General features: G+C 35.3%; 1 protein-coding gene across 1 annotated transcript in view; it reads left to right on the forward strand.

The window, feature by feature from the left end:
• Positions 1-24,042, forward strand: part of SMC4 (structural maintenance of chromosomes 4) — a 45,656-nt gene that overhangs the window by 6,769 nt on the left and 14,845 nt on the right. The window contains exons 6-13 of the mRNA XM_047874756.1: positions 5,284-5,448; positions 5,717-5,844; positions 12,586-12,726; positions 13,516-13,666; positions 15,030-15,194; positions 17,718-17,951; positions 18,923-19,108; positions 20,932-21,093. Of these exons, the coding sequence (XP_047730712.1) occupies positions 5,284-5,448; positions 5,717-5,844; positions 12,586-12,726; positions 13,516-13,666; positions 15,030-15,194; positions 17,718-17,951; positions 18,923-19,108; positions 20,932-21,093 (1,332 nt within the window). The remainder of the gene's footprint in view (positions 1-5,283; positions 5,449-5,716; positions 5,845-12,585; positions 12,727-13,515; positions 13,667-15,029; positions 15,195-17,717; positions 17,952-18,922; positions 19,109-20,931; positions 21,094-24,042) is intronic.

Raw genomic sequence — 24,042 nt, forward strand, 5'->3', positions numbered from 1 at the left:
CTACATCTCTCTTAAAAAACTAGCTGGTGAGGCGCCTGCGTGGCTCAGTTGGTTAAGCGGCCGACTTCAGCTCAGGTCATGATCTCACGGTCTGTGAGTTCGAGCCCCGAGCCCCACGTTGGGCTCTGTGCTGACAGCTCAGAGCCTGGAGCCTGTTTCAGATTCTGTGTCTCCCTCTCTCTGACCCTCCCCCCTTCATGCTCTGTCTCCCTCTGTCTCAAAAATAAATAAACGTTAAAAAAAAAATTTTTTTTAAACTAGCTGGGATTGGAAGGCTGGAAACTTGGAGTCATATTATCAAGAACATAAATGATTAGTTTGAATAAAATGTATAGATGTTTGGCCAGTGGTAATAATTAACAGCCTAAGTAATCTAAAGTAAAGTGAAAATTTATTTTTAAGATGAAACACCACTAAATTTGGGGCACCTGAGTGGCTCAGTTTGGTTGAATATCAGCGCAGGTCATGATCCCAGGGTCATGGAATCAAGCCCTGTGTTGGGCTCTGCTCTGGGCATGCAGCTTGCTTAAGATTCTTTTTCTCTCCCTCCCCTCCCCTTCCTCTCTCTCCCCCGTCTCCCTCTCCCCATGCACACAATCTCTCATCCTGTCTCTAAAAGTTAAAAAAACAAACAAAAAAAACACTAAATTTTAGAAGCCCATAAGGGTAAAATTTTTTACAGTGTTTAGTTGGTTTAGTGGTTTCTTGAAGTAGGCATTTCTAGTATTTGAATTCATTTTAAATTTCATTAGTTGACTATTCAAACGAATACCTAATGGGGCACTATGCTAAGATGCTGTGAATGTTAGAGATAGTTAAAACCCTGTTTCTTGTTCTTGAAAGCACTTACACGTGCCTTCAGAAAGTGTTAAGATTATAACTGGCCATGGTACTTTTCATGTTTATACATGTCCGCATTTATATATACCTTAATTTGAGAGCCTTTGTCACATTGTAATAACTATTGGTGAAAATAAGTAGGATTTTATTAGCTCTCCATGGCATTTCATGGTAACTGTGATTTACAAATGAGTTTTAATTGGTTTTGGTGCATTTGCACCAAATGTTAAAAATTAAAAGAATGTTAACTTTCAAATGTTAAAAGTTAAAAGAATGACAACCTTCATGCTTTTATTATGGTTCAAAATTACATTAAAGATTGCTGTTTCAGGAGTGGTTTTGTAAACCCCTAAAAGCTACAACTGTTAAGGCAATTTTAGTTTTGTCAGTTTTCAACTTCATATGGTTTTTGTCTTTATTATTATAAAACCTGAATTAGAACTTTAAATAGGAACCAAGATTTTTTTTTTTCTATATTCTTCTAATAAAGTTTTATTCTCATTTGCTCTTTGTGAGCTACCAGAGGCCAACAAACCAAATCATCAAGGTTAGTATGTGCCTAAAATTAAGTACATCAGTAGAAAGGAACCTATACCCCTGTTAGTAATTTTTCAAATTAGTAATTTGGAAGTTGGATTAATTTTTACTTATATTTCTCCTTCCTTTTTCTTTCCTGTATACTTCTAAGGCTGGCATGTCATACAAATTTTTTGGGTTGTGGTCTTTTAGCCTGTACAAATAAATTTGTGCTATATCAAAAGAATTTTTAGCTCTATCTGTAGCACCTAAGTTATCCAAGTGTTTGATTTAATAGCCTCAGCTTGAAAAAAAGTAGGAAGCTACTCCTAAGCAACCAGGATATCAAGCAGCCCACCCACTAAAGCGTTACCCTTTCTGTTGATGTACTTATTTTAGGCAGAGACTACCTTGGTGATTTGGTTTGTTGGCCTCTGGTAGCTCACAAAGAGCAAATTAGAATAAAAATTTATTAGCAGAAGGTAAAGGACAATAATAGTACGGTGGAAAATGGAGAAAATAAAAAGATTATCAAGAGAAAATAAAAACTCAAAGCCTAGTAATTTGGGGCCTTTTAGTTTTAATGCAAATACCCATAAGAGAAGAATCCTTCAGGCGCTATTAGGAAAAAAAAATTGATAGCTGTGTACTTGAATTTCTTATGGTTCATGCTTGCTAAAATTTGGATTCCATTTGTATAAGAAGAGCATCACTATTTCTCAGATTTTTAACCTATATTTTGTAAAATAGATTATCAAAGAAATGGTGTAACTGAATCACAGTATCCTGATTTGTCACACTGTAAGAAGTTAAGATATAAGCCCTTGGTATTACAAATATTGAAATATGTTTGCAGTTTTTATGTTACTCTTAAAAATGATAGTTGATGTTTTACAGGGTTGTGTAATGTCTCTAATACAATATGAATATAACTTAAAACCATAGGAAGTTTGTAGTAAATAACAAAAAAAGTAAAACCTTATTCAGGTCTACTGAAGCTAAGAAACTAGAGATAACTATGGAGACCTATAAAACTTTTCAGGCTTCAGATGCTAGCATGATAGTAACTTGAGACTTTGTGTCTTCATGCTACCATTATTTGTGATTTAGAGCCTTAAACTTTAAATTCAGGTTGATGCTTTAAAAAATTTTTTGAAATGTATGGAGCTTATTGCCCTAAGTTAAAACTTAGAAAGCAAATAGTAGCAGGTGGTAAGGCAGGCAAAGGACATCAAGGAACAGAGCCATAAGAAAGGTTCCAGGCTGTAATTGGAATACCAGTAATGTGAATCTGACAATTACTGGTTGAAAAAAAATGAGTGCCGTTATAACAATCTAAAACTGAACGTTATGTGGCACTTGTAATGGAACTATTTTGGTTCAGATATGTCCTTAAGCATTTTTATCTTCAACCAACTGTGCAACCTTGTTAGAATGAAAAGAAATCGTAATTGTATATCCGCCATTTTAACTAGGGAGGAATAAGTAACTCAAAAGAGGCAGCCACTCTGCTTTACCCAAAGCTAGGCAGTTTCCTAATAGTGTTATTCCATCCTTGAGCAAGTAATTCGGCCAGGAAGTGTGATGCCTTTAGGAATATTTTTGTCAATGTAAACTGCTACACTGAGTCCTAACTTCTGGCTACCTGAAAAATGTATACTTAAGTAATACTTTATGCCCATTTGACTGTGTTCACGGCATAGTTTTTCATTCATCTTAAAACAGATGTTCAAATTGAATTAGGGCAATATATTAGAATATCAAGTGTCAGATAATTTTTGTTGTTTGGATAGTAAACCCAAAAGAGTTAAACCACTACCTCAACATGAGTGGTTCTCGGCTGGGGGTAGTTTTGCATCTCTGTCCCTGGGACATTGATTGTTGTCTGGAGACATTTTGGGTTGTTACAGCTGAGGGTATGGGGGAATGCTATTAAGATTTGGTGTGTAAGAGGTTGGAGATGCTATTAAACATCCTGTGATGCCCACCATAGACCCCTGCAACAAAGAATATCCAGCCCTAAATGTCAGCGTTGCTGTTGATTAACCCTGCCTAGTTAAAAACTGAGTAAGACTCTTCTTCAATGGCTGGCATTTGCCCTGTTGTAATCCAAAACTTTGGACACAATTCTAGGCTTAAATCCTCTCTACGACTTGAAACTAATACTGCATACATTTGGAAGGACCTGATAATTGAAAGAATAAAATGTTTTATATAAATACATAGTTTAGTTTAAATACTTAGTTTAAAGCAGTAATTTATACATAACTGAAGGTAATAGAGAAAAAAAGCTCTTTGGATAGTGTTTTACTTCGTGTTTGATAATCATGTTCGTTGTGTTGTCAGACTACAGAAGAGTGACAGTATATAAAAATATTAAAAGTTATGCCTTTCAATGACTAAATTTAAGGTGAGCTGTTTTATTTTTAAGGTTGGGTTTTTTGTTTTGGGTTTGGGGTTTTGTTGTGTGTGGGATTTTTAATGTTTATTTTTGCGGTGGGGGGAGGGACAGAGAGAGAAGGAGTCAGGATCTGAAGTGGGCTCTGTGCCAACAGGAGAGAGCCTGATGTGGGGCCTGAACTCACAAGCCATAAGAGCATAACCTGAGTCAAAGTCAGGTGCCCCTGTTTGTGTTTTGTTTTTGTTTTTAAGTATACTTCATGACCAACATGGGGCTTGAACTCAAAACTCTCAGATAGAGAGTTGCATGCTCTACCAATGGAGCCTGCCAGGAGCCCCAAGGTTTTGTGTGGTTTGTTTTTGTTTACTTTATATTTATGTGGGAGCTTTTGGTAACTTTGACTTTGTCATTACATTAACAAGATACACCCCAGGTTTTTGAGGTTTATTCATATTTAAATATTTTGAATATTTAAATTGAGGAAGTAATAGGTTTTTTGTGTGTTTTTCTTGATTTTTTTTCACCTTTGCTATTTGCTGAAATAAAGGCCTGTATTTTTTTTTCTACTTGCCTTTTCCTTTTCTTGTGTTGTAATAGCACAGGCAACTACTCCTGTGAAGTAAAGTAGCAGCATTTTGCCTGAGCATGTTCAGACAAAATTTTCTCCACCATGAAACTAAATGGCTGCCTGGCAGTCAGCCTTGAAGGTTACTGATTGTGGGGTTTTTTTTCTTCTTTTCTGTTTGTAATTGAGTTGCATAAATACAAATATATAATGTTTAAGAATTTTAATCACACTTCAAAGCTGTTCTATTAATGATTGCAAATAAAAGTTTTCCAATTTCATATGTACCAGGAGCTTTCGTTAGTTTTCAGTCAGTTGGTTATCTTCTCTTATTACCATGAGGAATAGGTAATTTCCTTTTTTATTTAATGGTCTTGTTTTTAGAAAGTTTTAGAACATTAAGTTTGAGACATCCTTATAAATCTTAGCACTTCTTGAGGAGCTCATAACCCCAGGTTTATAGAGAAAGTTTAATAATAAACCATCTTGGGACAGGATTCCTACTGCAGTTAAGCCATGAAGGATCTTGAAAATTCTTTGTTTTAGAACAGGAGCTCTAATTATGTTAACTAACAATTGGTAATGTTGCCAAAGTAATTATAGATTATATGAATACCTTGCTCAGTTTTGCCTTATACAAAAGTTAATACTTTTTTTTTTATATATAGAATGAAATTTTAAGCTAGAGAATCTTTCTTTGGCTGTATACATGTATGTGAATGTATATTACAATTTGGTAAGAGTTTATGTAAGGGAGTATAAACATACATTTCTTACCATCAGGGAAAATGAAAATTATCAAAAACGTTTTTGTTTATATCTTATTAAATTTCTTTAAGCTACTGGTTTCTATCATTTATTTGTTCATTAGTATTGGGTTTGTTAATTGTTCCTAATTCTCACTTAAGATTGTTGTAGCTAAACATGAAGTGAATGTGTAATACAACTTTTTTTTTTTAAGGGTGAAGTTGAACAAATCGCTATGATGAAGCCAAAAGGCCAGACTGAACATGATGAGGGTATGCTTGAATATTTAGAAGATATAATTGGTTGCGGACGGCTAAATGAGCCTATTAAAGTCTTGTGTCGGAGAGTTGAAATATTAAATGAACATCGAGGAGAGAAGGTGAATCTTCTATAGATTGTTCTTGTAAATCAGACTGTTTTGCTTATTGAACAAATTCTACTGAGTCAAATATTAAGTTTATAATAGATCATATTTATTGAAAAAATCTTTACTGTTTTAGATTGAATTTTATATTTCTTATTTACCTTTAATTGAGCAGTGTTTTATTAATATGGTAGATATTTTTGCCTCATGTTGGTATATTTGAAATTCAGGTATATACATGTGTAATATATTTGAATAATCCATACACTTTAAATTTTTGTAGTTAAACAGAGTTAAGCTGGTAGAAAAGGAAAAGGATGCCTTAGAAGGAGAGAAAAACATAGCCATTAAATTTCTTACCTTGGAAAATGAAATATTTAGAAAAAAGAATCATGTCTGTCAATATTACATGTAAGTACATTAATTTATCAATTTTTATTAGTTTCTGACATTAAGCCCTTTTTTCTGTATTACAGAAAAATAAAGACTGAAGTAGAAAAAAAACTAAAAATTGTTTTGTAATGAATATGTTAAATTAATTTTTTACCATAGTACTAATGGTAATTGGTTTAATTTTTAATTGTTTTAATTTTTGTAATTTTAATTCCAGTATAATTAACATGCCATTATATTGGCTTCAGGTGTACACTGTAGTAATTCAACAATTTTATACTCGATTGAACAATTTTATACCCTGTACTCGTCATGATCTGTATACTTTTAATCCTCTTCACTTCTTTCATCCTCCACCCACCTCCCCTTTGGGTAACCATCAGTCCTCTTTAGTTAAGAATGTCTTTTTTGGTTTATCTTTTTTTTCCTGTGTTTGCTTCTTAAATTCCACATATGCATGAAATCATATGATAGTTGTCTTTCTCTGACTTATTTCATTTAATGTTATATTCTCTAGATCCATCCATGTTATTATAAATGGCAAGATTTCGTTCTTTTGTGGCTAATATTCCTGTGTGTGTGTGTGTGTGTGTGAGAGAGAGAGAGTATATCACATCTTTTCTATCCATTCATCTATTAATGGACACTTGGGCTGCTTCCATAGTTTGACACTTGTAAATAACGCTGCAATAAACATAGGAGTGCATATATCATTTCAAATTGGTGTTTTCAGATACTTTGGGTAAATTGCAGTAGTGGAATTACTGGGTCATATGGTAATTCTAGTTTTCAATTTTTTGAGGAATCTACATACTGTTTTCCACAGGGGCTGCACCAGTTTGCATTCCTACCAATAATGCATGAGTGTTCCTTTTTACCCCACATCTATGCCAACATTGTTATTTCTTGTGGTTTTGATTTTCATTCCCCTCATGATGAATGATGTTGAAATCTTTTCACGTGTCTTTTAGTCATCTGGATGTCGTCTTTTGAGAAATATCTGTTATGTCTATTTGGTTTTTTAGTGTTGATTGGTAGAAGTACTTGCATAAGTTCTTTATTTGGATACTAACCCTTGATCAGATACGTCATTCACAAATATCTTATATTCAGTAGGTTCTCTTTTAGTTTTGTTGATTGTTTCATTTTTTGTGAGGAAGCTTTTTATGTCTTCGCAATAATTTAATTCTGTTTTTGCTTCCCTCCCCTCAGGAGACATACCTAGAAAAATGTTGCTACTGCCAAAGTCATAAAAATTACTGCCTGTGCTCTCATCTAGAACTTCTGTGGTTTTAGGGCTTTAATCCACTTTGAGTTTATTTTTGTGTATGGTATAAGACAGTGATCCAGTTTCATTCTTTTGCATATAGCTGTCCAGTTTTTCCAGTACCATTTGTTGATACTGTCTTTTTCCCATTGCATGTTTTTCCCTACTTTGTCAGAGATTAATTGACCATATAAGCAGGCATTTATATCTGGGCTCTCTGTTCTGTTCCATTGATGGATATGGCTATTTTTGTGCCAGTACCATACTGATTTGATTGCTACAGCTCTGTAATATGTCTTGAAATCTGGGATTGTGATACCTCCCGTTTTGTTCTTTTTCAAGATTGCATTGGCTACTTGGAGTCTTTGTGGTTCCATACAAATTTTAGGGAGTATTCTGCTCTGAAAAATGCTGTGGGTGTTTTGATAGGAATTGCATTAAATCTATAGATTGCTTTCGGTATTATGGACATTTTAACAGTATTTGCTTTCAGTCCATGGGCATGAGATATCTTTCCATTTGTTTGTGTCATCTTCAGTTTTTTAGTTTTATAGTTTTCAGAGTACAGGTCTTTCACTTCCTTGATAGTTTAATTCCAGGTATTTTAGTTTGTGGTGCAGTTGTAAATGAGATTATTTTTTTTAGTTTCTCTTTCTGCTGCTTCATTATTAGTGCGTAGAAATGCAATGGATTTCTGTATATTGATTTTGATCTTATGATCTTAATGAATTCTTTTATCACGTCTAGTAGTTTCTTGTTTAGAGTCTGTTAAGGTTTCCATATATAATATCATGTCATCTGCAGATAGTGAAAATTATACTTCTTCCTTACCAATTTGGATGCCTTTTACTTCTTTTTCTTGTCTGATTGCTATGACTAGGACTTCCAGTACTATGTTGAATAAAAGTGGTGAGAGTGGACATCCTGAACTTAGGAGAAAAGCCCTCCAGTTTTCCCCACTAAGATGTTTGCTATGGGTTTTTCATATAAGTCCTTTGTTATGATGAGTCTTGTTCCTTGTAGACCTACTTTCTTGAGGATTTTTATCATGAATGGATGTTGTACTTTGTCACGTGCTTTTTTTGCATCTGTTGAAATGATCATGTGGTTTTTATCCTTTTTATTCATGTGATGTATTATGTTGATTGATTTGCAAATGTTAAACCACCCTTGCATCATGGGAATAAATCCCACTTGATCATAGGGAATGACTTTTTAAAATATATTGTTGGATTTGGTTTGCTTAATATTATGTTGTACATTTTTGCACCTATGTTCATCAGAGATCTTAGCCTGTAGTTCTTTGTAGTGTCTTTACCTGGTTTTAGTATCAGGGTAATGCTGGTCTCATACATAGAATGTATTTGGAATTTTTCCTTCCTCTTCTGTTTTTGGAATAGTTTGAGAAGAATAAGTATTAACTCTTCTTTTAAGTGTTTGGTAGAATTCACCTATGAAACTGGTCCTGGACTTGCATTTGTGGGAGTTTTTTGATTACTGATTCAATTTCATGGCTGATAATCAGTCTGCTTCAAATTTCCTAATTCTTCATACTTCAGTTTTAGGAGATTATGTTTCTAGGAATTTATCTATGCTAGGTTGTCCAATTTGTTGGCATGTAATTTTTTTCATAACATTATCTTAATAATCCTTTGTATGGTGTCGGTTATTTCTCTTTCATTTCTGATTATGTTTGAATCCTCTCTCTCTTTGATAATTCTCGCTAAAGGCTTATCAATTTCATTGATCTTTTCAAAGAACCAGCTCCTGATTTCATTGATCTGTTTGTTTTTACATTGATCTATTTTGTTTTCACTCTAATCTTGATCATTTCCTTCTACTGATTTTGATTTTGTTCTTTTCTAGCTCTTTTAAGTGTAAGGTTACATTGTTTATTTGAGATTGGTTTTGCTTCTTGAGCTGGGTCTGTATTGCTCTAAAGTTTCCTCTTAGAACTGCTTTTGCTGCATCCCAAAGATTTTGAAAACACTGTGTTTTCATTTGTCTTCATGTATTTTTTTTTTTTAATTCTCTCTGATTTCTTGGTCAACCCCATTAATTGTTTAATGAATGCTATTTAACTTCCATGTGTTTGTGTTCTTTCCACATTTTTTCTTGTGGTTGGTTTCTGTTTCATAGTGCTGTGGTCAGAAAAGATGCATGGTCTGACTTGTATCTTTTTTAACTTCTTGAGGATTGTTTTGTGACCTAAAATGTGATGTGTTTTGGAGAATGATCTGTGTGCACTTGAAAAGTGTTTTCTGCTATTTTAGGATGGAATGTTAGGAATACATCTGTTAGATCCATCTGGTCCAATGTATCTTTTGAAGCCACTGTTTCCTTGTGGATTTTTGTACATCAATGGATAGATGTAAGTGGGGTGTTAAAAATCTCCTACTGTTGTTGTATTACCATTATTACTTCCTTTATGTTTGTTAACAGTTGCTTTATGTATTTGGGTGCTTGCTGTTGGATGCATAAATATTTCCAATTGTTTTTATCTTCTCCTTGGATTGTTCCCTTCTGTAGGATTATATAGTGTCCTTCTTTGTCTCTTGTTACAGTCTTTGTTTTAAAGTCTATTTTGTTTGATACAAGTATTGCTACGCTTTCTTTTCACTTCCATTTGAATGATAATTGCTTTTCTATCCCTTCAGGTTCAATCTGCATCTTTAGGTTTGAAAGGAGTCTCTTGTAGCAACATCTAGATGGTCTTGCTTTTTTATCCATTCTGTCCCCCTATGTCTCCCCTATGGGAGCCTGCAGTCCATTTACCTTCAAAGTACTTATTGACAGATATGTACTTGTTTTATGGTTTTTTCTGTAGTTCTTTTCTATTCTTGCTCTTCTCAAGAAAGCTTGCCAGCTTTCGTTAGTAATATACTTGGATTCCTTTCTCGCGCATTAATGGTCACTTCAGTGCACACATTCTTTACTCCTTTCCTGCCACATTTTGGGTATATGGTGCCATACTTTACATCCTTTTATTTTGTGAATGCTTTGACTGGTTTTCATAGATATACTTAATTTCCTGCTTTTGTACTTCATACTTTTCTTACTGACATTTCTTGTCAGGCTGGTTTAGTGGTCATGAATTCCTTTAATCAAGTTTGGGAAACTATCCTTCTGTTCTAAACGATAGCCTTGTTGGATAGTTTCCTTGGCTGCAGGTTTTTTCCGTCAGCATTTTTTGAGTATATCATGCCACTCCATTCTGGCCTGCAGTTTCTGCTGAAAAATCTGCTAATAGCTTTATGGGGTTTCCATTTTATGTAACTTTTCTTTTCTCTTGCTGATTTTAAAAGTCTTTCTTTATCACTACTTTTTTCTATTTTAATTACTATCTGTCTTGGTGGGGATCCCCTTGGGTTTATTTTTGAGGGGCTCTCTGTGCTTCCTTGATCTAGATTTCTGTTTCCCCAAGTTTGGGGAATTTTCACTATTCTTCCAGTGCAATTTCTGCCCCCTTTTCTGTCTCTTCTCCTGAGACCCCTATGATGTGAATGTTATTTCATTTGATGCTGTTACTGAGTTCCCTAAGTCTCTTCATTTACTATTTTTTTCTCCTTTTCAGTTTGATGTTTTCCATTACTCTGTCTTCCAGGTCAGTGATCCTTCTGCTTCCTCTATTCTGTATATTCTCTTTAGTGCATTTTTAGTTTCAGTTGTTGAGCTCTTCATCTCTGATTGGTGCTTTTTTAGGTTTTCTGTCTCTTTGTATTGAGGGTCTCAGTGAGATTCTCCCCTCTTTTTCTCAAGTCCAATTAGGATCTTTGTGAGCATTACTTGAAATTATCAGGTATATTGCTTCTCTCGGTTTTGTTTAGCTTTCTTGTGATTTTGTCCTGTCCTTTCATTTGGGACCTATTTCTGCGTCACCTCATTTTGTCCAACTCTCTAGGTTTTCCTATGTGTTAGGATAGTCAGCTACGTCTTCTGCTCTTGGAAGTAGTGGCTTTATGAAGAAAAGGTCCTATAGTGTCCTGCAATGCAGTGTCCCCTGTTCACCAGAACTTGGCACTTCAGGGGTGTCTCATATGTGTTGCATGTAACCCCACTGTGGGTCTGAGCTGCATGTGCCTTCAGTCCAGTCATGTGCAATGGCTCACTCTGCCTGTTGGGCAAGGTTTGTTCCCTGTGTTGTTAGTGGGCCAATCTGGGGCCACTTGAGTCAGACAGGCATTTGCCAGAGATGCAGTAGCACCAAACTGCAGGACACTTTCCCTGTTGTCCCTTGAGAAGTTTTCATTGGTGGGCAGGGCCTGCAGCCAGACCAAATGACTGCTCCCAGCCCACTGCTGAGGCTCAAGTCAAACTGGTGTGTGTGGTTACCTTCCCCTCTCCTCAGGACAGGTGGCACTTTGGTGTGGTGCTGGCTCCTGTCTGTGCTCCTTGCACATTGCCAGGCTTGTGGCACCACTTTGGATAGGCTTTGGCCAAGGGCATGCTGGAGGGGGCAGGACTGGAGGAGAATCGGGGTGGGGGTGGGGGTTGAGGAAGCTCTTCGCAAGATAGATGGAGAGTATTGGCACTGCACTGGTTCCCAAAGGTGTCTCTGTATCTAGGCTGGGAGATAGGGGAGAAAATGGTGCCTGCCAGCTCTCTTGTTTCTCCTTAATATATCTGCCCTCCATTACATGCTCTGAAATTAGTAAATAAATTTCTTTCACATATACTTCAGTCTTTCAAACTGTTGCTTCTATGCTCTATCTCCATGGGACTTTTTGTTGTGCTGTCTCTTTAAGGGTCGCAGTCTCTGTTTCCTCTCAACCTCCCATCTGATTTTTCCAGGTGTGACATCCCACTGATAATAAGAACTCTCAAAATTAGTTCCCTCTAGTTTTTAAAGCCAAATGGGGTGTTGTCTTCCCCATGCCTGAGATTCTTGTAGTGAGGGTCTGTTTTTCTCCCTTTTTCATGCTCATAGCATTCCTCCCTCCCAAGAACAGTTCCAATGGGTCCCTTTAGCCCCAACCACCTTCTCCACCCTTCCCACCCTCTTTAGTGTGGCCTCTTCTCTACATGTAGCTGTGGAGAGTGTTCTGCCAGTCTTCCTCATTTTCTGGGTTTACACTGATAAGGGTGTTAATCTAGTTGTAGCCTTGGGACAAGGAGAACTTAAGATCATCCTACCTGCCACCTTTCCCTGAAGTCCTCAAAGTTGAATTTTAAGTATTCTACTTTAAGTTGGGAGGTGGGTTCACAAGTGTTTATTAATGTACTTAATAGTTCTACACATACATTCTCTATAATGCATGTAATAGCTGATCTAATTTTGTTTGTATGGAACCAATTTTGTTCCTAATTCTAGCTTTGACCCTGAGTTAGGTCTGTACTGCAGTACCCCCTGTGCTTCACCCTGTAGCCCTAGGTAGTTAATTGTAAATTGGTTGTAGTTAAGAATACTGTAGAAACCACTAATTTTACTAAGTTATTACACAATTTTAGAAATGGCATTTTAGGATCTCTGATTTTTCTTTTCCTTTTTCTAGTTATGATCTGCAGAAACGAATTGCTGAAATGGAAACTCAAAAGGAAAAAATTCATGAAGATACCAAAGAAATTAATGAGAAGAGCAATATACTGTCAAATGAAATGAAAGCTAAGAATAAAGCTGTAAAAGATGTAGAAAAGTAATAATCTCTTGGAAAGTACTAAAGTGTTTAGGTTGAGTTGTTTTTACGTGTGTGTATTTTATATATATATATATATATAAACTTTCTGCCAGCACATAAATGTAATGCCAACTGTAATTTGCCAACTTATAAAATGGTCTCCTTTTTCAGAAAAAGAATAAAAAACTTAATTGCCTTGCATCCAGTTGATCATCACAAATTCAGTGCACAACACTGGTCCTAAATTAACAGAAGATGCTGCCTCCTAGTGGCAGAACACAATAATACACGGCAAAAAAAAATTAACCTGGCAGCTTAGTTGTCTTAAGAATAAACAGTCCACACATCTTAAGAATTAGGTTACTCTAATTCTTAATTAGTAATAAGGTTACTTTTTTTTTTTTTTTTAAGTTTCATCATGACCCTTCTCTATGCCTTCTCACAGTATTTGGTGACACCAATATCTCTTACCTATGTGATCTTTTTTTCTTTAAAATGAGTTTTACATTGTGGAATTGTATTTCTATACCTTGACTCTATAGTAACCAGGAAATGTAGTATTTCCCATCCAGTTTAGAAAGGCAAAGCAACTCTTGTAATCATATTTTAATGGCTCCCTCAAATTTAGTGGAAGGAGAGGACCAGTTTGAAAATGGTTAGCTCTAGAATCTTACCTTGTAAGAGCTTGGACACATTTACAAAGGCAGTGTCCCAGGCAGAACATGTAGCATGACTTTGAAATAAATGAATATCTAAAATAGTGACTAATAATTCTCTTTATGACTAATAATTCTCTTTATTTGTTAGGAAACTGAATAAAATTACAAAATTTATTGAGGAAAACAAAGAAAAATTTACACAGCTAGATTTAGAAGATGTTCAAGTTAGGGAAAAATTAAAACATGCTTCAAGTAAAGCCAAAAAACTGGAGAAACAACTTCAAAAAGATAAAGAAAAGGTAGGTTTTGAAAGAAATCTTACAAATTTCATATCTGAATATCAGATTTAATTTTCATTATTTTTCATGGATGTGCCACTCCCTCATTTTTTAAGAAAATGAGTTGGGATTCTGAATATTAAGTGTTCTAGGATTTATCTCTGATTGTGACTTTTTTTTTTCTCCAAAGGTAAATTTTGCATTCATTGGCTTTGAGATTTAGAGTTTATGTTTCTGTGGCATATATTGTCGGGAAAATACTTATCAAGTCACCAATTCTGTTTGATAGTAAACAACATAGTTTTCCTTTTCTTAATGTAATGGTTTAAAGAGATGTTTTTGGTTATGTATTCTGAAATTTTAAAAACATTACCTGCCTCCTAGAGAGTATCAGAATAAGAGTTCTGTCTTGGAAAGGAGGGAAGGGGAAACTCAAAAATCTACAGAGGGTGGATTAGCTATTTTGAGGTTTTAAAAACGATTAAGTTTGGAACAGAACGCATTATTTCCTAGGAATCAGTCCCTAATGATCAATTGGCAGTCTTTCAAACTATTTTCTTAACTAACAGATATTAATAGATATGACATCTAAGTCCCTTCTCCCAAAAAAGGCTTTGTACCATATAATTACGTGTTAGTTATAATATAGGCTCTCCTTTATGTTGTATTTTTCCAAATGCATTTGTTTACAAAATACTTTCCATTCACTATGGGAATAAATCTTGTGCAAATCAGTGTTTGAGGGTCATCATTTTGGGGAAATGTTGAATTCTGGTGCTGGATAATCTGAACAAACCAACGTGGATTTGAGGGTAATGCTTAAATTGGACAGGCTAAGCCAGCTGTAACTATTATAGAGGTATTAGTCTTTAGGCATCAAATGTCAATAAGTGGTTATTACCAAAGGTATTAATGGAATAAGATATTACTCCTACATAGTGACTCTGGAAGGGTAATGTTGTGAAAGATTTTAGGATTTCGGGGAGGCCACGGGGTGTAAAAGTCATCCATGGTAAGTTTCAATATACCATGAAGGACAGTTTAGGAAATTCCACATAGCCAGAGTATATTAATTGGTGAAGAAGGATAGTTATAGCCTGAAAGTAGAACAGAAGGAAGAAAGACCTGAATGCCAGCCAGGGAGAATTCTCTTCCATAACAAATGAGGAATTCGTAGAATTTACTGTTAAATTAAGAGCACAGAAATTGCAGTAAATGGTTAAGAAAGTATTTGCTAAAGCCAGCTAGTTCAAGTCAAATTACAAAGGAAACCACAAAGACTTAGAGGATACTGAGAAATGCTTTTAAATAAGCCAAATACTGATGATACTGGATAGCCTAAAGGTACATGCTCCTCCAAGTTTAATTTGTTTTACAATCTTAGGTTGAAGAATTTAAAAGTATACCTGCCAAGAGTGAGAAAATCATAAATGAGACAACAACTCGAAATAGTGCCCTTGAGAAGGAAAAAGAGAAAGAAGAAGAAAAATTGAAAGAAGTTATGGATAGCCTTAAACAGGAAACACAAGGGCTTCAAAAAGAAAAAGAAGTAAGATTCTTTATCAGTTGGTGTCTAGGTGACTTTTTTTTTTTTTAACTTGAAGAATGTTTTTGTGTGGTAATAGTAAAAACTCAACTGTTAGAAAAATTTTGGACTTAACAATATCTAGCATTCATAAAAATAGCTTAAATTCTTTTTGTTTTCTACTTTCCCGTTTAAAAAAAAAAGTTAACTAAATGAGAATTTATGGTGGAGGCAGGAAATGCCCTTATTTGATTTCATCAAATAGCTTTTTGTCTTCTCTTAATTAGTTAACACCTGTAAAAACATGGAACCACACTAACCACAAGTTGATAAGTACCTTTCTTTTCTCCTGTAGCACTTGTATAATAGTTTATGGCTCTTGAGTCAGTTCTTGGTTTGAAATCCTACATCAGTCATTATCTTTCTGTATAGGCTGTTAGGTCTCAAAGTCCTCTTTCTCAAAATGGAAGAAAATATTACCCATCTTGTGAATCTTTTTAAAAATAAAATGTACATACTCTTACATAAAGTGCCTAGAAAGTAAGAAATTAATAAAAATGTTAGCTATTTTAGCACTTCATTAATAGGAGTATGAGGTTGTCATATTGATATGTCTTATCAACCCAATGAGAGTATAAAGCATGAAGCTTAGCTGTCTTTGTTTATATTCACAGCCTTTTTGACAGAACTGAGTATGCTGAGTAGAAATTGTAAAAGGTGAACCTGGGTGGCTCAGTTGGTTATGTCTGACTTGATTTGGGCTCAGGTTGTGATCTCACGGTTTGTGAGTTCAAGCCGCACATTGGCCTCTGCGCTGACAGGGTAGAGCCTCTTGGGATTCTCTCTCCTCCTCTCTCTGACCCTCCTGTGTATTCTCCCTCTATATCAAAATAAATATATTTTTAAAAAGAAATTGTAATAGATAATACTAATGAGTTGAATTGATTTACGTTCTATAAGTTATGTAAGACTTAAGTACCTAAGTTATAGACTTATATACAAACTTTGTTAATTGTACTTCAGTAAAGTTGTATTGGGTTTGTGGGCTTTTTAAGCTACAGATTTAATAGATTCTGTTTTGGAATGGGGCGTGTTCTAATGCCATACTACAGAACTTTATAAGTAACATGCCCATGTGATAAAATGGCAATAGGTAATGCAATAGCTTTCATGAATAGTATATATGGATACAGATTTTCACATTTGTTCATCTAATACATATTGAGTACTTCTGTGTATCTTGGCAACGTGTATTAATGACAAAGCCAGGACACCCATCCAAGTGTCTTCATTCCTCAATACAGTAGCTAAAAAGAGAGGTTCTGCCACTTGAGTGATTGCATGACTTTGAGCAAGTTACTTAAACTGTAGCCTGTTTCCTCAAAATGAGCATAATTAATGATATTTACCTCATGAAATTGTTATCTTCAAGAATTCATATGGAACATTCGTAATAGGCCTAGAACATTGTGAGCAGTGTGTACATGTGTTAGTGTTCATGATTTTTACCATTTGACATTTAAACTGATTATCTGATGATTTTGCACATAACCCCATGGTCCTGGGTCTGTTCCCTTATGCCATTATCCTAATAAATAGATCCTTTCTACATAGTCAGTTATGGTAGCCCCAAATTTCTGCCCACTTGTCAAATATAACCAGTTTCGAGTATTACCTGGCCTTACGTCTAAAATTTACAAAGGTTCATGGGGTGCCTGGGCAGCTCAGTCAGTTGACCATGTGACTCTTGATTTCAGGTCATGATGTCACAGTTTGTGAGATCAAGCCCCTCGTTGGCTCTGTGCTGACAGTGCAAAGCCTGCTTAGAATTCTGTCTCTCCCCCTCTCTCTGTTCCTCTCCTCTTCTCTCTCTCAAAATAAATATATAAACTTTAAAAAGTAAAATTTACAGGGGTGCCTAGCTGGCTCAGTCATTTAAGCGTCAACTTTGGCTCAGGTCATGATCCTACAGTTTGTGAGTTCGAGCCCCGCGCTGGACTCTGTGCTGACAGCTCGGAGCCTGGAGCCTGCTTTGGATTCTGTGTCTCCCTCTCTCTCTGCTCTTCCCCCACTCATGCTCTGTCTCTCTCTCCTTCAAAAATAAACATTAAAAAAATTTTTTTTAATTAAAAAAAATAAAATTTACAAAGATTCTCAACATAAACATACTTGAGGAAACTTTCTGCTGAATAGTCTTTACACTTTGCCATTTCAGGTAAGGTAATGTGGAATACCATGGATCTAGAGTTTACACTCAAATTTTTGTTCTTTGAACACTCATTTTTGTTGGTGTTTTAATTTCTAAAAAGCATATTTACATCTAGTTCATTAAGTGCTTGTGAAATCAATTGGGAAGAGACTATGTACAGTGAACATTGGCAACCCGGCAAAAACTATTAGTGTGTTCAGCTTGTAAGAATTATTTATAATTTTATGTATTATGTTTGTAGAATCTTTAAAGTTGAATTCAAGATGTATGGTTTCCGTTTCAGCTTAGGTTTGAAAACATGTATTTCAGATTTAATGGAGTCCATCATATTTTAACAGAGTCGAGAGAAAGAACTTATGGGTTTCAGCAAATCAGTAAATGAAGCACGTTCAAAGATGGATGTAGCTCAGTCAGAACTTGATATCTATCTCAGTCGTCATAATACTGCAGTGTCTCAATTAAGTAAGGCCAAGGAAGCTCTAAGTGCAGCATCTGAGACTCTCAAAGAAAGGAAAACTGCGATCAGAGATATAGAGGCAAAACTCCCTCAATCTGAACTGGAATTAAAAGAGGTAAATCTTTGCTTCTGTTTTTTTTCTGAATATTGTTTATCAATCCAAGTTTTCAATTTATATGTTTGTATTTATATATTTTTTAATCTAAACATCTGAACTGGCGTAAATGTGTAAGAATGAATATATAAACCAATTAGTGTATTTTTTTCTGATACTGAATTTATGGAAGTCATCAGGGAATTTCATGACCAATTAGAATTTTAACGTAAACTTAAATTATATTCAGTGACCACTTTGTCTTGTTGGTAACTCAGTTTATTTTGGGGGTAAATTATATTTGTAACTTGAGCTTTTACTTTATACTCTTGACTGGTAATAGAGGTAATAATTTAAAGCCAGGAGTGGGGAATAATGTCAGGAAAAGTGGCTGGTCTAACTTAAGAGATTGAGAAACTGAGAGTTTGGGGGTTTATGTACCTGTGTATGATTCCTTTTGTTGACAGCCTGGCATTTTTGTATAGCAATAGTGCTATTCACCTACCATATTCCCTTTCATTTCAAAGCTATGATTTTTTAAAAAGAAAATTACATATATAATAAATATCTTTCATTATTTAGAATGCAAAGCACACTATAACCATAGTCCTGCCCAGTCCCTTAAATTCTGGGTCCTATACCAACGTCTGTTTTTGATTAGTGCAGACCTTAGGAATTGGAACACACTTACGCATAACTTTGTGGTATGGAACTGAGATTTCCGCACACTAGCTCTACTCATTCTATTAATCAGTTTACTACTAGAACCATATTGCACTTAGGGTCCTTGTTATTGACCCAAATAATTTATATTCCTTTAAAATAGAAAACCCATCCATATTTAGAAACCCACACCCTGCAGTTTGGAAGTTTAGTTCTGGTTCAGGTGTTTTTTATTGGTCGTCTTTTTTGAGGGATTACAACTAATTCTATGCTATTAGAATTAGGTTGGGCGTATGTTTCTGGGATTCATTTTTTTTTCTCACTTTTAGAAAGAAAAAGAACTTGAAAAACTTACACAAGAAGAATTAAAATTGAAAAGTTTGGTTCGTGATCTTTTCCAAAAAGTTGAAGAAGCAAAGAGTTCCGTAGCAATGAATCGAAGTAGAGGGAAAGTCCTTGATGCAATAATTCAAGAAAAAAAATCTGGCAGGATTCCAGGAATATATGGAAGATTGGTAAAGTAGATTTATTCGGAAATGGCTCAAGATACTGTAAATAATTTTCTTTCTTTGACTTAAGTATAATACTGAGTTGCTGTAACATTCATTTTTGTTTAAAAGACCTTTTTGCTCTTAGTACTCAGTCATGGTAAAATTCTTGGTGGTATGGATTATCTCATATTAAACGTAGTTTTTATTTTTTAGTTTTAGATAACTACCATTTAGTACCAAGAAGAAAAAAAAACTAGCAATGATAAGGAAATTTAACAAAACCACTTTATTCTTTTTTTAAAAAATAAAGAATTTGATAAATTCTGGATTTTATACCATTATACTGAAGATTGTGGCTAGAGTTTAGGGAAATCGGGATAAGGCAGAAACCCAAGGCTAGCAATAGTGGAGGCCATTACTGCTCTTGAATTTGAAGAGGGAAGGGAGCTGTAGCCATGGCTACAGGGTGGCCAGAAGGAAATGGGGAAAATATTTCAACCCCCTTCAACTCCTACCCTGCCATCTCTAGCTGTTACTTCACATTTTCTAAAGCTTAGAAAACCAAGGACCCAGTTAGTGCAGTCCCTGAGTTAGCCTTCCAGAGAAAGAAGGAGAAAAGAGAATGATTTGTAAGTGCAAATGAAAATTACCGAGCAGAGTTGCTTCCATGTCTCCAGGCCGTGTGACTTACACCTTATTTACTTGGGAGATATAATTTGAATCTATTCCTTTGCTTTCAAAGAAAAAGCTAGTCTGTATGAATGCTGCTTCATGGCTAATTAATAGGTTGATAAACAGGCAAATATGTTTTATGGGGACTTACATAATCTTAGCTGGCTTTCAATAGTTCAAAAAAAATTTTTTTTCTGTTTACTTATTTTGAGAAAGAGTGCACACAAGCTGGGGAGAGGCAAAGAGAGGGAGAAAATCCCCTAACAGGCTCCATGCTCAGCACAGGATTTGATCTCCCCACTGTGAGATCACAACCTGAGCTGGCCACTTGACCAATCGAGCCACGCAGGCGCTCCAATTTATTTATTTATTTATTTATTTTGTTATTTTTTAGAAAGCAAGCAAGAGCAAGGGAGGGAGAGAGGGAATCCTAAACAGGCTTCACACTGAGTGTGGAGCCCAATGCAGAGTTTGATCCCATGACCCCAGGATCATGACCCAAGCCGAAATCGACTCAAATGCTGAGCAGTTGAACCACCCAGGAGCCCCCAAATTTCATTATTTTAGGAAGTTATTTTGCTTATGCTGTAGTGCTTTTAAGGTTGACAGATTTGAAAATCTTTACATTGTATGTTTTCGTTTTCATGAAACAGTTCATTTTGTGCTCATTAAAAATCCAAACTTTGCATATCTTACAAATTTTTTTAAAGGTGCATTAAAAACTAGTAGTGATTGAAAAAAGGGGAAGGTTGAGTGAGAGGAACACATACTTTTCATTGAGTACCTTTTGTGTTTTTAAAAACCATGTGTAGGGGCGCCTGGGTGGCTCAGTCAGTTAAGCGGCCGACTTCAACTCAGGTCCATGATCTCGCGGTCCTTGAGTTCGAGCCCCGCGTCGGGCTCTGTGCTGACAGCTCAGAGCCTGGAGCCTGTTTCAGATTCTGTGTCTCCCTTTCGCTGACCCTCCCCTGTTCATGCTCTGTCTCTCTCTGTCTCAAAAATAAATAAAACGTTAAAAAAAAATTTTTTTTAATAAATAAAAAAAAAAACATGTGTAAGTATAGTTTTTCAAGTAAAAGTAACTTGAAAAATATGTAGGAATTATAATGAAATGATCCTGTGCCTAATTATTGATTGTGCAATGATTTTTTTTTCCCCCTGCCTCTTATTATTAGGGAGACTTAGGAGCAATTGATGAAAAATACGATGTTGCTATTTCATCCTGTTGTCATGCATTAGACTACATTGTTGTTGATTCTATTGATACAGCTCAAGATTGTGTGAACTTCCTTAAAAGACAAAATATTGGAGTTGCAACCTTTATAGGTTTGGATAAGGTAGGTATTCATAATAAGCTACCTCTAATTTAATTTTAAAGTACTAAATTGTTTTCTGCATTTGAACTCTAGCTTTTTTCTTTATAGTTATTTAGTGAACAGCTGGTAGGTTTTGAGGATATTTTAGGCTGTGGGGTTATATAGTTGTAAGAAAAAACCTTGCAATGCCTCCCTTAAAGGAATATACATTCTGATATTAGAGTGACTGATAGCTTGGCGCTTCTAACTTCCATCATCAGTAACTGCTTTTAATAAAACAAAAACCTTTACAGAGATAGAATTCACATACCATAAAATTAACTATTTTAAAGTGTAGAGTTCATTGGTTTTAGTGTATTTATAAGATTGTTAAATTATGACCACTAATTTCAGAATGTTTTCATCACCCCAAAAAGAAATCTCATACTCATTCCCAGTCAAAACCTATCTCCTGCCACCTGCAGTTTGTAATCTGCTTTTTGATTTACCTGTTGTGGATATTTTGTATAAATGGAATCATACAGTATGTAGGTTTTTGTGTATGTTGTCTTAGGTTTTCAAAGTTTATCCATATTGTAGCATGTATCAGCAGCTCATTCCTCTTTATTGCCAAATGATGCTCCTTGTGTGAATATACCACATTTTGTTTATCCATTCAACAGTGATGAACATTTGTGTTGTTTCCATGTTTGGGCTATTATGGCTAATTGCTGTTATGAACATTCATACACAGATTTTTGTGCATACCTGTTTTCAGCTCTCTTTGGTTAATATCTAGGAGTAGAATTGCTGGGTTACCTGTTAACTAACATTTTGAGGAACTGCCAAACTTTCCCATTGTGGCTATACAATATCCTACCTGTAATGTATAGTTTCCAGTATCTTTATATCCTCACCAACACTTGTTTCTACGTCTATTTTATTATAACCATCTTAGTGTTGGGTATGTAGTGGTCTCTTACTGTAGTTTTGATTTGCATTTCCTGATTACTAACGTTGAATATTTTTTCATGTGCTTTTTGGGCATTTTGTTTATCTTCTTTGAAGAAGTATCTATTCAAATCCCTTGCCTATTTGTTCATTGCTTTATTTGTCTTACTAGTAAGTTTTAAGAGTTTTTTCATATATTTTGGGTGCAAGTCTCTTGTCAGATATATGTTTGCAGATGTTTTCTCCCATTCTGTGCATTGTCTTCACTTCCTTGACAGTGTCCTCTGAAGCACAGTTGTTTAAAATTTTAATCATTTTGTCGAATTTTGTTTTAAATGTTTTGTTTAAATGTTCTTATGTTTTGTGTGTCATATCTAAGAAACTACTGCATAATCCAAGCACATGGTGATTTACCTCCTGTTTTCTTTTGTGGGCTTTAGCTTTTACATTTTGGTTTTTAGTGCATGTTCAGTTAATTTTATAACAAAGTAAAGTGTACCTCTACTCTTAGATGTAGATATCAGTTGTTTCAGCACCACTTGTTGAGAAGACTATTCTTTCCCCATTGAATTTTCTTGGCATCTGTGTCAAAGATTAACTGACCATAAATCTGAGGGTTTATTTCTGAATTCTCCATGTGTCTATATATCTATTCTTATGAGTACCACACTGTTTATTTTAAATTATTTTATTTATTTTTTAATTTACATCCAAGTTAGTTAGCATTACAGTGCAATAATGATTTCAGTAGATTCCTTATTGCCCCTTAGCCATTTAGCCCATCCCCCCTCCCACAGTCCCTCCAGTAACCATTTGTTCTCCATATTTAAGCATCTCTTATGTTTCATCCCCTTCCGTTTTTATATTATTTTTGCTTCCCTTGCCTTATGTTCATCTGTTTTGTATTTTAAAGTCCTCATATGAGTGAAGTCATATGATTTTTGTCTTTCTCTGACTAATTTCACTTAGCATAATACCCTCTCGTTCCATCCGTTTAGTTGCAAATAGCAAGATTTCATTCTTTTGGATTGCTGAGTAATACTGTATTGTATATATATACCATGTCTTCTTTGTCCATTCTGTCCATCAGTGGACATTTGGGCTCTTTCCATACTTTGGCTATTGTTGATAGTGCTGCTATAAACATGGGGGTGCATGTGTCCCTTCAAAACAGCACACCTGTATCCTGTGGATAAATGCCTAGTAGTGCAATTGCTGGGTTGTAGGGTACTTCTATTTTTAGTTTTTTGAGGAACCTCCATACTGTTTTCCAGAGTGGCTGCACCAGCTTGCATTGCCACCAACAATGCAAAAGAGATCCTCTTTCTCCACATCCTCGCCAACATCTGTTGTTGCCTGAGTTGTTAATGTTAACCATTCTGACAGATGTAAGGTGGTATCTCATTGTGGTTTTGATTTGTATTTCCCTGATGATGAGTGATGTGGAGCAGTTTTTCATGTGTCGGTTGGCCATCTGGATGTTTTCTTGGAGAAGTGTCTATTCATGTCTTTTGCCCATTTCTTCACTGGATTATTTGGTTTTTGGGTGTTGAGTGTGATAAGGTCTTTATAGATTTTGGATACTGACCCTTTATCTGATATGTCATTTGCAAATATCTTCTCCCATTCTGTCAGTTGCCTTTTAGTTTTGCTGATTGTTTCCTTTGCTGTGCAGAAGCTTTTTATTTTGATGAGGTCCCAGTAGTTCATTTTTGCTTTTGTTTCTCTTCCCTCTGGAGACGTGTTGAGTAAGAAGTTGCTGCGGCCAAGATCAAAGAGGTTTTTGCCTGCTTTCTCCTCGAGGATTTTGATGGCTTCCTGCCTTACATTGAGGTCGTTTATCCATTTTGAGTTTATTTTGTGTATGGCATAAGAAAGTGGTCCAGGTTCATTCTTCTGCATGCTGCTGTCCAGTTTTCCCATCACCACTTGCTGAAGAGACTGTCTTTATTCCATTGGATAGTCTTTCCTGCTTTGTCAAAGATAAGTTGGCCATACATTTGTGGGTCCATTTCTGGGTTCCCTATTCTGTTCCATTGG

This window comes from Prionailurus viverrinus, chromosome C2, assembly GCF_022837055.1.
Source record: "Prionailurus viverrinus isolate Anna chromosome C2, UM_Priviv_1.0, whole genome shotgun sequence".
In the NCBI taxonomy this organism is placed as follows: Eukaryota; Metazoa; Chordata; class Mammalia; order Carnivora; family Felidae; genus Prionailurus; species Prionailurus viverrinus.